The sequence below is a fragment of the Anarrhichthys ocellatus genome, unplaced genomic scaffold, assembly GCF_004355925.1.
Source record: "Anarrhichthys ocellatus isolate YVR2014 unplaced genomic scaffold, GSC_Weel_1.0 scaffold37, whole genome shotgun sequence".
In the NCBI taxonomy this organism is placed as follows: domain Eukaryota; kingdom Metazoa; phylum Chordata; class Actinopteri; order Perciformes; family Anarhichadidae; genus Anarrhichthys; species Anarrhichthys ocellatus.
In genome coordinates, this window is record NW_022280067.1 from 1,223,024 (window position 1) to 1,236,845 (window position 13,822).

Consider the following 13,822-nt stretch of genomic DNA (forward strand, 5'->3'; position numbering starts at 1 on the left):
AATGGAACCACTTCACATCTGCAATACCCAAGGTTCCCAGTGCAACAGAGCGATGACAGGACTTGCATATTTCACTGAATGCTGTGGGGAAGAAAGTTTTAGATTCACTTTTAATGACAGCCAATAGGAGCGGAATCAGAGACGAGCTTGTTTTTGAATTTAGTTTCCGTCTGACTAACTTAATTGATGCATTGAGCACATGCAAAGGCTGCAAAGAGGGGACATCTCCCATAGATTGTATATGTCTTTGTAAATAAAACAGGGCTTTATTCCACAATAGGACTAATAATCGTGTGTCAAAGTGCAATTTGGCACACAATAGACAAAGTATTACAAAGATTCAACACAGTCTTGGAGATAACGGGGCTGTGTTCTGCAGGTCATGATGCGTATTTTCAGAAGACTGTTTATGCTTTTAGACTGCATATTTCGTCATTTTTAATAAATCATATATAGCCGTCAGATCTAAATATTAGAAATAATATGTTGTATTAAGTGCACAAACGGTTGTTTGATGATCTGAAGTCTGTAACCAATCACAGTGAAAATGAACAAAATAAGCCAATTCGTTCAAAAATATTAATTCAAAATGAAGAGGTTACATTTAGGTCAGATACGTTTTAGATGGTGTGTGTGTGTGTGCGTGTGTTGCGGCTGACTTGCTGGGCAGTCCATCACCTCTCCTCTTTAAAGTGGAGGCTTGGGACCGTGCTGATACACATGGAAAGTGTTTTAAAGTCCTCTCCAGCATGCTGGAAGGGGGAAAAGTTGAAACGTGCAACTGTACTGATGTGCTCGTTAAGAATCAGGAGAGAGCGTCAGCAGAGCAGGTCACCCCGTTTCTCACATCACAGCCCCATCAGAAATTCTTTCAAGTGTCCTTCTGCGTCGCCAAAGATGACAACGGCGAATCGATAAGCGCTTGAAATGAAAAGGAGCCGCCGATTTGCCCCCGAGGCGAAAGATTTCATACCCGCCAGCCTTCTCTGAACTTCAGGCATTCCTCTGCACCTTTCTGCGTGAGAAAGAGGAGGCTCTTGACTGATTCCTTTCTCTTTTTTTTCTTTGTATAAGAAGGTAAGAGGAGAATATAGCCGAACCATCACGCCTCTCAGCCTATTTTTCTCCGCGTACAGGCGGGGCGTGATTTGAGATGTGCATGATGCTTTTGCTTGCTTTTTTGTTTGTGCGCACGTGCACATGTTTGTGCTTTTCTCCGTGCTTGTGCCATATCACAACATATATTAAAAGCGCATGGGTCACATGTTTAAGAACTAAGCGAGCTGTGTTGGCAAATATAAACATTTTATTTATTTTGTCCTCAGATTTGTTTGCATTTGACCAAAGCTCTTTTTTCCTGCCTGCACGTGTGTTTACGCGAGTGGGAAATTAATAAAATATGGCCTTCTTGGGCCTTTGTAGAAGACTATACAACTAAGGTCTACAGTCCTGACTGAATAAACCAGATGTAAGCAGCTATTAAAAATAGCAACGCTTAATCCTCCTTTGTGAGGCTGCAGCAAGCATTTATCACATCACCTGTGTGTTTGGGATACAAGTATTCAAACATTCCTGGTTCACCAAATTCTGTTCTGTGGATGGAGGGGTGGAGGATGCGCTTGTTTTGCTTCAGTGTCCCCTAACGCCTGGATATTCCCGTGTGGATGTGCGCATTAATTACCGGTTTAATGGGAGTATGACTAAAAATGTAAAAGACGGATTAGGCGCGGGCCTGCGTCCGGTCTGCTCGCCTCGTTTAAGATGCGAATGGAAAAATAGTCTGTATCTAACGAAACGGATCTATAAAGAACATTTGCATCCCAGCCAGCTGTTCACTTCATCTGCACGCAAATCCGCAACCCGACCGGGCTCTGTCTGGCCCTGAACGGGTCTCATTTAAATAAGTTTGTTTTCCTCTCAATATTCCAAATATTGCATTTTATGTTATAATCAGTGCCTACAACGGTCAAACAATGAGCTTAATTGAGCGTTAATTAGGCTCTAATTTGCTGGTTACATAATAGGCTGCCATCCATATCTGTGACTTTAAATACAATATTTCCTTAAATGAACTTCCAGTCAGTGGCTTTAGTCATACACCCCGGGTTATGGCTGTTTGTTTTGATCGCGCACAGTTTAGATAATAAGGCAGTTGAGTTGCTTGTTGTAAATTGCAGGTTGTGATTTGGCAAATTGAACCATTAGGCTGAGTGTGTGTTTTGCATGCCTGCACCTCAAATGGTGCAATGTTGCAGTGAACGCACCGTGGCTAACAGGGATAGGTTTTTAATCTAACATGTGTGTGTGTGCTTTTTTAAAGATGCTAACCTGCATTTTAGTTTGATTGTTGTTGAAAGTTCAGAGGCTTTAAATTTGCCCTCTGCTAGATTACACAGGCACATACATACACAAACACACACCCCTTTAAAAAGGCGCGCGCATACATATACACACACACACACACACACACGGGGTCCCTCTCCGAGCTCAAAAGGAGGAAGAGAAAAAAATGCGCCACTCTTGGAGCGTCTTTCAAGGGGAAAAAAGTTGAGGAAGACAGAAGAGGACGAACCAAGGGGAGACTCGGATGAAAGCGCCTCCTTCGCTGCTTCTCCTCGCGCTGTAAACAGATGGTTATTTATGCGCATAAATGAAACTATCCTAAACGGTAGCGCTGCGTCTCTTCTTTGGGATAACATAGCAGCAGGGGAGCCACATCCACGCAAGGCTCACATTTCCGGACAGACACTTAGACTTCAGCGCGACTGGACCTTGAAAAGTTGCCTGAATTTTCGCTAATAAAACACAATCACTGGTGTCCGAGCGTGTTTTGGACGGTGGAATTTAACTCTCCGCTAGAGAATAAAACGCCGACGGCAGGGAAGCCCAAAAGCCACCGGTGTCTACAACTGGTAAGTGCAGCAGAGGAAGAGAAGAGGCGTTAAAAAGTAAATAAAAACTGAGATGCGAGTTAATGCAAGTGAAGGGATTTGTTCCACCTCTTGTTGTTTTTTTTGCCTTTTTCGGTGCGTTTCTGACGCGACTCTCAAAGCCGTGTAACATAAAAGGAGCATGAAGGGATGTGAGGGCAGGGTTCGCCTTCCAGGTCGGCGGATGGTAATGATGCATCGTTTGAGGTGATGGAGTGTGGGGAAATGAAAAAGAAAGGGGGGTAAACCACACTGTACTGTCCTGCAGTTGGGGATGATTGTGAGAAAACTGTTAAATATCGATTCAAGTATCAGAGGAATTAGACATTTTAGAATCACAGCCTGCAGCTCGTCAGTTTGGTGATTTAAATTCACACATATTGCAATAAAATGCGTAAAGAAACAAATCGTATTAGCTCCCCAAAGCTACATTTAAATAACCCTGTTGATAAAAAAAAAACTGTTTTCCTCCCTATATATTTTGCAATACAGGGAGGAAAAGAATGTGGGGGAAGAGGCGACGTTCACGGTCTCACGCCTTCAATTAATACAGGGCCATATGGTGGAGGTTAGTCGATTCATCTCCCGGTAAAGGCGGCAGTCTCATGCTCTGCTGTGTTAATTTCACAAGTAAAGCCAGTGTGAGGCAATGCCAGCTTTCTGTCTGTACTGGGCCTCATGCCACGTGAGCCACTGACTCCCATCAACTGTTGGTGGAGGGTGAGAGCAGCGAGCGTCCGTGAGGTGAGAATGAATGAATGAAAAGGATTAATAGAAGTAATCAGAATATCAACGCAGCTGCATCTTTAAACTGCTCCTACTGGATAAACACTGTGGCATACGTAGAAACAATTAAAATATATATTTATTACCAGGCTTAATTACCACGAAACCACTGTCACAACATTATCAGAAATTATTATTCGTAGTGTTATTAGCAGGCCTGTTATTATTAATATTGTAAACTACCAGTTGAATATATTTTAAGACATTATTGGTAACATGTTTTGTTCCATATGCTTTTGTAAATTAGCGCAATAATGTTAGCCTACTTTGGCTAAAATGTAAACCACACATTTTACTTTTAATATTTTTGAAATGTTTATTTCCTGTATCTGTTAAGGAGATGCTTGCCTTTGAAGTATCCAGCAACAAGAGATACAATAGATAAAACAAATCATGTTGATGTAAAAAAAAAAAAGGGCCCCTATACATTTTTTTAACAGTCAAATAAAATACAGTAAAATGCATAAATAACAGTAATAATTTCAGAGGCCGTGGAGCAGCCAGGCAGGCTGCAATATTGCAAGGAGCCCTGATTAAATCTCTCTGATTAGATAACACTGAGTCGCATGCAATGACCTTACACCTTACAGCCTGACCTCTACCATTTCATTTTGCAGTGGGGACATAGTGGTGGGAAGAAAGGCGGTGCAGGTACACGCAGTACAACTTAACCTCCAATATCTGCATCTTCTGCATTGGAGAAAGAGAGAGAAAAAATAAACCTCACAGATGATGTAGAGCAGGTGAAGAGAAGAACTGGGGGAAATGGTTAACAGCATGACTGCATGCAAATTCCCCCCGACTTGAATTATCATAAGCAAACAGTGCGAGCCTGGACTAATAAAACCCCATCTGTGTAACTTCATATCGAGGTAGTATGAGGGCTGCGATAATGAATTTTGTAATATCCCACCGACAGACATCTCAATCAGACTCTAATCCCGTGATTTTACTACGGAATCACTCCACTTCCAACTGCAGGCTCCACCAAAAAAAAAAAAAAAAACACAAGATCCGGCTCATGCAGAACACGGAAGGTTTTATATATTCAGACTGCACAAAAATAAATATTGCACTGGAAAAATATAAAGAAATACATGGCGTACTATATACAATTGAGCTTTAGACTAATTATTCTTAAAACCAAGTGGAAACTGCGTCAGAAATAATCTTGTTTATTTGAATCCCGAGAGGTTTGTAATGTTCTGCATTTCCCAACTCAGGTAAAGTTTAATTGGAAATAAATCGATCACTGACGCAATTTTACAACAAAAAACAACGAGACTTTCATAGCAGAATGAGAATTATCATTCAAATGTACACTTTCACAAACAAACTCTCTTTTATGCTTTTACTTTATTTCTTGCAGGAGTCGAATATCTGAGTTTTGATTTTCCCATTTGGAATATTTTCCTCAAGACCACCAGCATTTTGCTCTTGTAATCCAATACTTATCCTTTGAGCACACTGTACTTTTTAGTCTTATGTGGACTCCAAAAAATATCGACATGCAGAAGTAGAATCGGATGTCTGTGAACAACACAGCGGGTTGTTTACCACACTTAAAGGCTAATTGTGGCTCTTTTGTCTGTTTTTTCAGAAGCGGTTTCCTTAAATTGCCACAATGGACACCCACTGCCGCAAACTAGCCACCACCTGCGCGCAAATAGGTGAGTACATCATCCATCATCAATGCCGCACAATCCTCACACATCACTGAAACAATTAGTTAACTATTATTTTTCGATAAAATATTAGTTAATTGTACATGATTGGTTCTGTATTTTATTTCATTCAATTTACATAAAAGCAGCACTCTTTGGTCAGGCTAACTGTGTGAGTGTTGCTTTCCAAAACAGATTAGATATTTCTTAATTACAGCTCGATATCTTGTTTTTATTTACTGCATGTTTAGTTGGAGAAGCGGCCCAAACACTGATGTGATCTTAAAACCTGATTTTGTTTAAAATAAATTAACAGTTCTGGCACAGTGTAGTTAGCCAATTGCCTTCCACTTTTGTGAGGTTTCTTAAGAAACAAGCTTAGCATCTCTAATTAAAATGGCTAAATTATGTTGACAAAACTATCTTTGTTTTCTTCACAATTTCAAGACTTGTGACGGTAAAAAAAAGGCAACTTTAGTTGGATATTTGTGATGTATTCATTTATTTTTTTGCAGTAGATGTCACTGATTATTTGGCAGTCAGATATTTGGCCTCTTTGCTCGTCAGTGTGGAGAAGCGGTTGGTGAATGCAGCGTGTTTGCTGTGTTAGAGGGACACCTGGTGGTCCAACGTGGATCTGCAGTTTCAGAGCGTTATCCGAGGATTTGATCAGGGTGACAGCTCGGCAGCGATATAATTTGCTGTAATTAGAAGATGGACATATATGCACATTTTATCATACCCTTTACTTTAAAAATTGACTGCCATTTGGCACAAGCAGTGTTTTATAACCACAAAACACATTTATGTGGCTTTTTTTTTTCTTCTTCGATATCATTTGCATTAACGACAACATGTTTTCCTAAATAACATCTATGAATAAAACCCAACTAGAGACTAAGGAACAGCTAGAATCCCTTGCTCGACAAAGTCTGGGATTTATTAATTATTCTCCACCGTGGCGGGGAAATGACATCAGGTCTGGTTAGGGTCTTAAACGAATAACCAATAACTCTCATTCCGTCTCATTTAGCCGGCACTGATGGGGCAATATGTGGCAGAGGGCAGGCTGCTCATAGCATCGTGTGGACGGCCATCGATTAAGAATAATAGGATAACTAAAATACAAAAAAAACTGAATCACACGGGAGGGGAGTCAGAGTGATGCTTGCAAATATAGACAGGCCAGCGCCAACTGTTTTGCTGTAATATATTCAGCGCTCGTTGGATTGACTCCGGGGAAAACTAAATGTATAATGAAAGCCCATTCGTGAGGAGGAATATACTAATGGAGGAATCTGATGTCTCCTTAATCCTATGTAAAAAGCCTTGTCGTCTCGCCCTATATTGACTGAATTGCTAATTAATGGCCCTCAATGGCGGAGGCCTATTGCGCGCAGTAATCCGCAGAAGAGAGATAAAGCATTCAGAAGGTAGAAATGAAGAGGAAACCGATAATCCACTTCAAATTTAGTATTACAATACGGCGGGAAGGAAAAAGGAGCAAAAGACTGTTCTCTGCTTGGCATAAAACAAGACATGGAAAATATCGGTTTATTATTGTTATTTTTAATGAAATAGTGGCCTTATTTTGAAATGTGAAACTTTTATTTTTTCAATCAAGTTTATCTAATGTACACCATTATTCATTTCTATTATACAAGGACTAATCGTTTTTTTATACCTCCCCCTATTTTAAAACTGCCTTTTCTGGAAACAATAGCAGGATTGTACCGTTTATCCCCCGAAAATAATCTGTTAATGAAAATAAATCCATTAAAATAAATACCACGTGAATGATTCCAACTTAAAATGTGCATCATCTTAATTGAATTACTCGGAGACGAACCAAACAAGGTTTTATTGCTCTGTATGAGAAGCGATTGGCTCCCTATGTTTTAATAAAGTCTCTGCCGTCCCTCGGAGTGCGCGTGTGCCGCATACAGTCTATGGTCTGCTGGTATTTATATATCAGGGGCTTTCACGGGATTAGCCCCGCAACTTCTTAACAGCGCCAAGTCCAAATGTGCTGGCTGAATGGGCGTCCGCCCGGCCACGTGGAGACGGGAAGTGATGGTGACGAGCCGATTGTGTCGTGGAATAAGAGAAGGGCCGGAATATAATACATTTTTAATGTAATTTTTCATTAACATTTGTATGAATCGCAGCAGGCTAATTGGCGTGAGCGTGTCCTCTCTGTACGATGAGTCCATCCCTTCAATCACCTGTTACCCAGCTGCCATTTGTCCCCCCCTCCCCCCTCCCCTCTTTGGAAATTAAAGTCGCATTTGTTTGATTAGACATGTTTACTTTGACTTAACGCGTCACAATCTTTTGGGAGTTATAGGTTAAAAAAAATTGCTGGCATATCGGCTCAAACTCATTAAAAGTCCTCCTTCAGAAATTCTTAGGCAAATGAGAGTCTTATCAGATTAAAAAAAACACTACAGGAGTGTTGGCTGGAAACGACTGAGGGGTCCAAACGCAAAGTGAGAGGAGAGATCCAGTTAAGCACCCAGATAAAGTAATCCGTCGTCAACAAACCGAGTATGCGTGGCTAACAGTGGCTCCGGTGGGGTTGATTTAATGGATATTTGAACCTTAACTCTGGGGAGGTCAAGAGGATCGTCTCAATTGACAACTCGTATGGCTGGCTGCATACGGGAATGATAGTAGATAGTAAGCCAATTTAAGTCAGTTTGGTGACGTCGTACTTCATATCCAAGTATGGAGTTGGATATGAGGATTAGAATGAAAATGCTTAAATTCAATGCATTAGTGGTTGTTTAACTTTAAGTCATTTTGACCACCTTTTCCCCGTTTGTTTATTGCCTTTGATGCATCCATATCATTACAATTCTGCAGCGAGCTGCACCAGCTTCAACATATACTTTATTAGTCGTTGACGTGCGCACAGATTTGTGTCACAGAATTGCACATTTGAAGTTCCATGTATTTTTTTTGCCTTTATTCGTGTGTCCTTTCATGGAACCATTGTGCTGTAGTAAGCTGCTGCGTTTGATATTCAGTGTGCATCTCTCTTTTTTTTCATACGGCTTTCAATACAATCCGCTCGGTGGCTCTCTTTATCCACACCCTGAGTAAACTACGGTGACAGAGCATGCGAGCTGCACAGCTTGCGTATCAATAGAACTGCATCGTTTTACTGGGCCACTGGACCCATCTCATAAAATGAGGCCAAACTGTGTTATTTTCATTTTTATTTGGTCTTGGGCTGCTGCGCAACGGCTACGGAGCGCCGCGGGTACACCGTGCGTCCCATCTCTCTTTACATGCTTTTATTTGGAAGAGGGAAATAAGCGCCAGCCCCGGCATAAACACATTGGCACACATATCTCGTTTCCACGAGCACCGGTTGGTTGGACGCGCAGTCATATCCACATGAATTGTGCCTGTCAGATGGGCGGGTGCAACGCGGTGACGTGGAGGTCTGAGGAGACGCGCAGTTGGACAGTGCGCAGGCAACAGCTGAAATGAACAGAGAGCGGTGCAGTGTGTGTATGCCTCTGGATCTAATATCACCTACCTGTCCTTGTCACTCTGATAGTCAGCCGAGGTAGCCGCTGTTTACCACCGATGCTAGTATGGCAGCACTCAATGGCCCATTTTAAAGCAACTTTAAACAGAAAGGTTTCATCTCAGCCGCAGGAGGAACCGCTCTGCTGTGCGTATTTTTGGAGAACAGAACACATTCCGCAGACGGACTTTCCGCTCATCCTTGCTGTACTGAAGGGACTTACTCTGCTTTTGACAGCCGGCTTTGCGATCTTCTACCGATGAACTCTATGAGGGATCCATTAAACATAGGCCATCACCACGTTACAGGGAATAAACTTGCCTCCACGCACCACACGGCTCTGGCGATGGCTTCCACTTTACAGCCGCTGCAGCGGTCTGTGGACTCTAAACACCGGTTAGAGGTGCACACGGTGTCGGACACGTCCAGTCCGGAGTCTGTCGGTAAGAACCGCACGGGATGCAGATGTTCTCAGCCAGGCGCCGCAGATGTCATCTTGACATCAAACAAACGGTGGCTCCCATTAATCTGCGTAAAGGGAGTTTCACATGGATGCTAAATAGGCGATTATAGCTGTCATTTTATTCACGCGTAATCAGTTTTGACACTGGCCTGTGTGCATGGTGTTGTGGAAAGTTGCTGTGTTATGGAAGAGCTTGTCCTGTCAACTGGAATTAGTCCGGCGTATACTCTGATACTGCGTGCTCAGATAAAATAAAAAGGTCAATTTACTAAAATCCAATAGAATTAAGAAAAAAATATATGTATATAGTTTTAAAAACGTAATTTAATTGTATGCATCACAGGATTTCTTCCTCAGTGAAGTCAGACTGCGAACTGCTCATCCATTTCCCAACAGTGTCAGGGATTCAGGATTTTGTTTTGTTCCCTCGCTATAGCATGCAGGCCTTAATCCTCCTGACCCTGACTGAATCAACTTCTTTCCTCTTGACAGAAAAAGAAAAGAACCAAAACAAAAATGACGACTCCTCAGACGACCCTAAAAAGAAGCGGCAGCGGCGGCAGAGGACTCACTTCACCAGCCAGCAGCTGCAGGAACTGGAGGCCACCTTCCAGCGGAATCGCTACCCGGACATGAGCACGAGGGAGGAGATAGCCGTGTGGACCAACCTCACAGAGGCCCGGGTCAGGGTGAGTACTCCCTTGGGTGCTAAACAAAACAATCCGTGTGTATAACTTTGGGTAATTTGGGCCAATCGCCCGGTTAACCTCTCAACACCGTATACCTCATCATTATTACGCACGGACACCTAACTTTACGCACGGCTGAAAATTCCATAAAAATAATGTAGGATCGTTTTTTTTCCTCGATAGAAAACAAATATAAGAGTCTTGTTTAAAATTAGATTTGATGTGTTTGTCTAGTCGGCTAAATAGAATTCCAAACCTCTGCACACAATGCAAAATAATCCGTTTTAGCACAAATAAATGTGTGGTTCTCGACACACTTTTAATCTGTTCAGTAATTTCATAATAAAATTGGACAAAAAAAATTAACTATTTGTTATTTGCCCGTTATGTGTTATAACACACTATTACGTTGTTAACAGTTGGGGCTGTTGACATTTTGTCGGTGGTGGCAGATACCAGTCGCGTTCTCCTGTTCGTGTGAAAGAGATGCAAAGCTTGTATTTTGCGATTGCCGCCCTGGTGCTGTGTGATTAAGGTCAGCGTGTTAGTGGAAGCCTGCGGAGGAACACACGTCCTCTCCACATTAAGATGGTGCAGTGAGAGCCCAGTGTGTATTCTGCTCAGATAACGACTGATTCAAAGCGGCATTTGTCTGCACGGGGAAAATAAAGATTTAAGAGTGTTTGGATTTGTAGACGTTAAACATATTTAAATCTGGAATTTAAATTAAGCACCAACACCACACAATTAGAGTAGAGTGAGTAAAAATTAGAGATACTTAAATATATAGGCTGTAAAAACTGACGTTATTGTCAAAAATGGTTTCTAACCTGCTGGTATTTTCTTTGCTCTAGGTTTGGTTCAAGAACCGGCGAGCCAAGTGGAGGAAACGGGAAAGAAACCAACAAGCCGAGCTCTGCAAGAGCGGCTTCGGCCCGCAGTTCAATGGACTCATGCAGCCCTACGAAGACATGTACCCCAGCTACACGTACAACAACTGGGCCGCCAAGGGCCTCACGTCGGCCTCTTTATCCACCAAAAGCTTCCCTTTCTTCAACTCCATGAATGTCAACCCCTTGTCCTCGCAGACCATGTTCTCGCCGTCCAACTCCATATCCTCCATGACTTCAGGCATGGTGCCATCGGCGGTGACCGGCGTGCCGGGCTCCAGCCTCAACAGCCTCAATAACTTGAACAACCTCAGTAACCCGTCTCTCAACTCGGGAGTGCCCACCTCGGCGTGCCCCTACGCGCCTCCGACCCCTCCCTACGTGTATAGGGACACTTGTAACTCCAGCCTGGCCAGCCTGAGACTGAAAGCCAAGCAGCACTCGAGTTTTGGATACGCGAGTGTGCAGAATCCGGCCACTAATCTGAGCGCTTGTCAGTACGCTGTGGACAGACCAGTCTAATACCTACCTGCACTGCAAAAAAAGTAACCACCATAGCGAGTCATTATAGGCTAGTGACACTTAAAGTGTTATTTTTCTCTAAAAGGAGTGGGGGAACCTGGCAGATAATTGCACTTGTGTCATGAGATTTATGGAATTTCTTGATCATGTGGCATTTTCTTGGTACTAGTTGGAGTGAGACATGCATTTTTCTGACTTTTTCTTCAAAATATTGCCACTTGTTTCTTGAAAATCCCCAAACTCTCCATTACTAACAAGTGAGGATATTCCATCCAGTTATTTTGGGGGGGAATTATACATTGAGGGTGATTAAACGACCAAATGGCTTGTTGTGGTGGTCATTTTTTGCAGTGTGTGGGTAATCACAAACAGCCGGCCGCAGGAACAAGAGACTACTACAACTACTTTTTCATTTTTTTCAAAAAGGGCACTATATAAGACTGAACCACTGAAACAAGCTCAACTCCAGATCGGAGTCAAACTGAAACGGGAGGTTTTAGGTTTATTCCCTCTTTTGATGAGTCCAGGCCTGCTTCACACTGCACCACCGTTTTAAAAAAAAAAGAAAGAAAAAAAGGCCTGTTTTATTTTTCATATCTCGTCATGAGGTTTTTTTTCTGGTGGACTTTGGACGTTAATTGTTGACTAATAAGGTTGTATATATTTGAATTATCATCTCCCGTTTGTCGAGGCGAATGCGCTATAACCCTCCAGTCCTATCCAGGTTCAATTTATCAACGCATGTGGAAAAGAAAAAAAAAAAAAAACCTTAAAAAAGGAATCATGTTTTGCTTGCAAACAAAAGGGAATGTACATACTAAAACGCACCAGTTGTGTGTTTCTAACATATTATAAATTTATTATTAATGTCTGTGTGAATATCGATTTAGAATAGCAATTCTGGATTTAAAAAAAAAAAGAAGCATAAAAAAATGTTCCTGCGACAAATTATTTGGTTTTTGCTCTGTGTATACTATTTGGTACGGAATTATGTTTTGTTTTTTTTCAACATCCAAAAAAACTATTGTGTTTTATTTAATGGAAGTAAATATATTGTTCAAAAGCATTCTGATGTTATTGAATCTTTGTGTTGCTAGTCTGTTAGTGGGGTGTAAAGCAATGACAAGTCTGTCTATAGCCTTTCGATTGTGTGAGACGCTTGTGCGGCTAATCTATAGAGGAAAACAATGGGCCGCTCCAATACACATAGCAGCGAGATGCTCCGTCAGATTAACTGCTGAATACATGTCTGCCCGCTCAGCCAAGGGCCTCGGCGGGTCACTGGTGCTTGAAATAACACGGGAATCAACAAACAGGAGTTGGACCACACAACAGTGACAGTCCATTAGGGTTTGTTTTTGTGTCTCAGAAGACTTTGTAGTTCTCTGGAAGGGATTATTAGAAAACCTAGAATCCACATCTTTAAAAAAAACATCATCTGATTAAATGACTGCGTTTATTTAGGATTTAATTGAACAAGGCATTTTTCTAAATTAAAATTGTACCGATTTATTTATTTACATGGTGCGTAAACTGTAACTGTGAGATCTAAATCAACCATACAGAACTTTTGTTTGAAGTTTATATGTTCAAGTCTTGCTGCCTTTATTTTGTTCCGGAATCTAAATTCCCTTCATGCAGCCTATACCTGACTCGCGCGTGCATCCGTTTGCTTTTGCATTGTGGCTTTCTTTTGTTACTTGTCTTTTTTTTAAGTCAGGCTTTATAGCGCGCAAATGCACCAAAGCAAAACAAAGCTACGGTCGAGGGAAACTATGATTCACAAGCTTGAGCAAACAATCGCCCGCGCGCGCGCACACAGAGCGAGGGAGAGATACAGAGGTATGCGGGCCGAAGCTGACTGGAGGCGGGGGATGAGTGCAGCTTCTCGGCTGCAGGCAAAGGGGTGGACACCGGGGAGGAAACACCGCAACACTCCCTGCAGAAAAAAATAGAGAAATAAATGAGTGGGACTTTGGGGTGTGCAGGTTGAGCAGCGGTCATTTTACAGCCTCAAAATGTTGATCGTGTGAGTTGTTTGTGTTTATAGTCGATCAAATAACTTTTCACTATAAAATCAACTAGAATATTCAAGGGGGAAAAAGAGTAAATGTGGCCGCTTGGTGAAGGAGCTGATTTAGGATCTGATGTCATGCTACAAGAGGCCTCAGGTCATCTCCCGAGGGAGGTTATTATGATGAGAAATAAATCCGTTAGTCCAAAAAAGCTGTGCTAAATAACAAACCCAAGAGAAGCATCCTGCAGCCTGAACTCCTGAACTCGCCCTCCAGAATGAGATTTTCTTCTTAAAAAAAAAAGCTGGGGGGGGGGGGGGGGGGG

At 42.1% G+C, this 13,822-nt stretch overlaps 1 protein-coding gene across 3 annotated transcripts; it reads left to right on the plus strand.

Moving 5' to 3' along the window:
• The first annotated feature begins 1,007 nt into the window (after positions 1-1,007).
• Positions 1,008-12,908, plus strand: pitx2 (paired-like homeodomain 2). 3 transcript variants are annotated; one of them, XM_031866990.1, is made up of 4 exons: positions 1,008-1,077; positions 5,317-5,386; positions 9,874-10,070; positions 10,925-12,908. In XM_031866990.1, exons 2-4 carry the CDS (start codon positions 5,341-5,343, stop codon positions 11,480-11,482), a joined length of 801 nt encoding a protein of 266 aa, XP_031722850.1. In that variant the 5' UTR covers positions 1,008-1,077; positions 5,317-5,340; the 3' UTR covers positions 11,483-12,908. The 3 variants fall into 3 exon arrangements, with proteins under 3 accessions (XP_031722850.1, XP_031722849.1, XP_031722848.1); XM_031866989.1 differs by lacking the exon at positions 1,008-1,077 and adding an exon at positions 2,546-2,912; XM_031866988.1 differs by lacking the exons at positions 1,008-1,077; positions 5,317-5,386 and adding an exon at positions 8,840-9,361.
• Positions 12,909-13,822: the final 914 nt, after the last annotated feature.

Bases quoted from the DNA above. Each gene is read 5' to 3' on its own strand.
- pitx2 (XM_031866988.1), top strand. From the start codon at position 9,178: ATGAACTCTATGAGGGATCCATTAAACATAGGCCATCACCACGTTACA. The intron at 9,362-9,873 runs GTAAGAACCGCA...TCCTCTTGACAG, and splicing joins GTCCAGTCCGGAGTCTGTCG to AAAAAGAAAAGAACCAAAAC. The intron at 10,071-10,924 runs GTGAGTACTCCC...TCTTTGCTCTAG, and splicing joins TCACAGAGGCCCGGGTCAGG to GTTTGGTTCAAGAACCGGCG.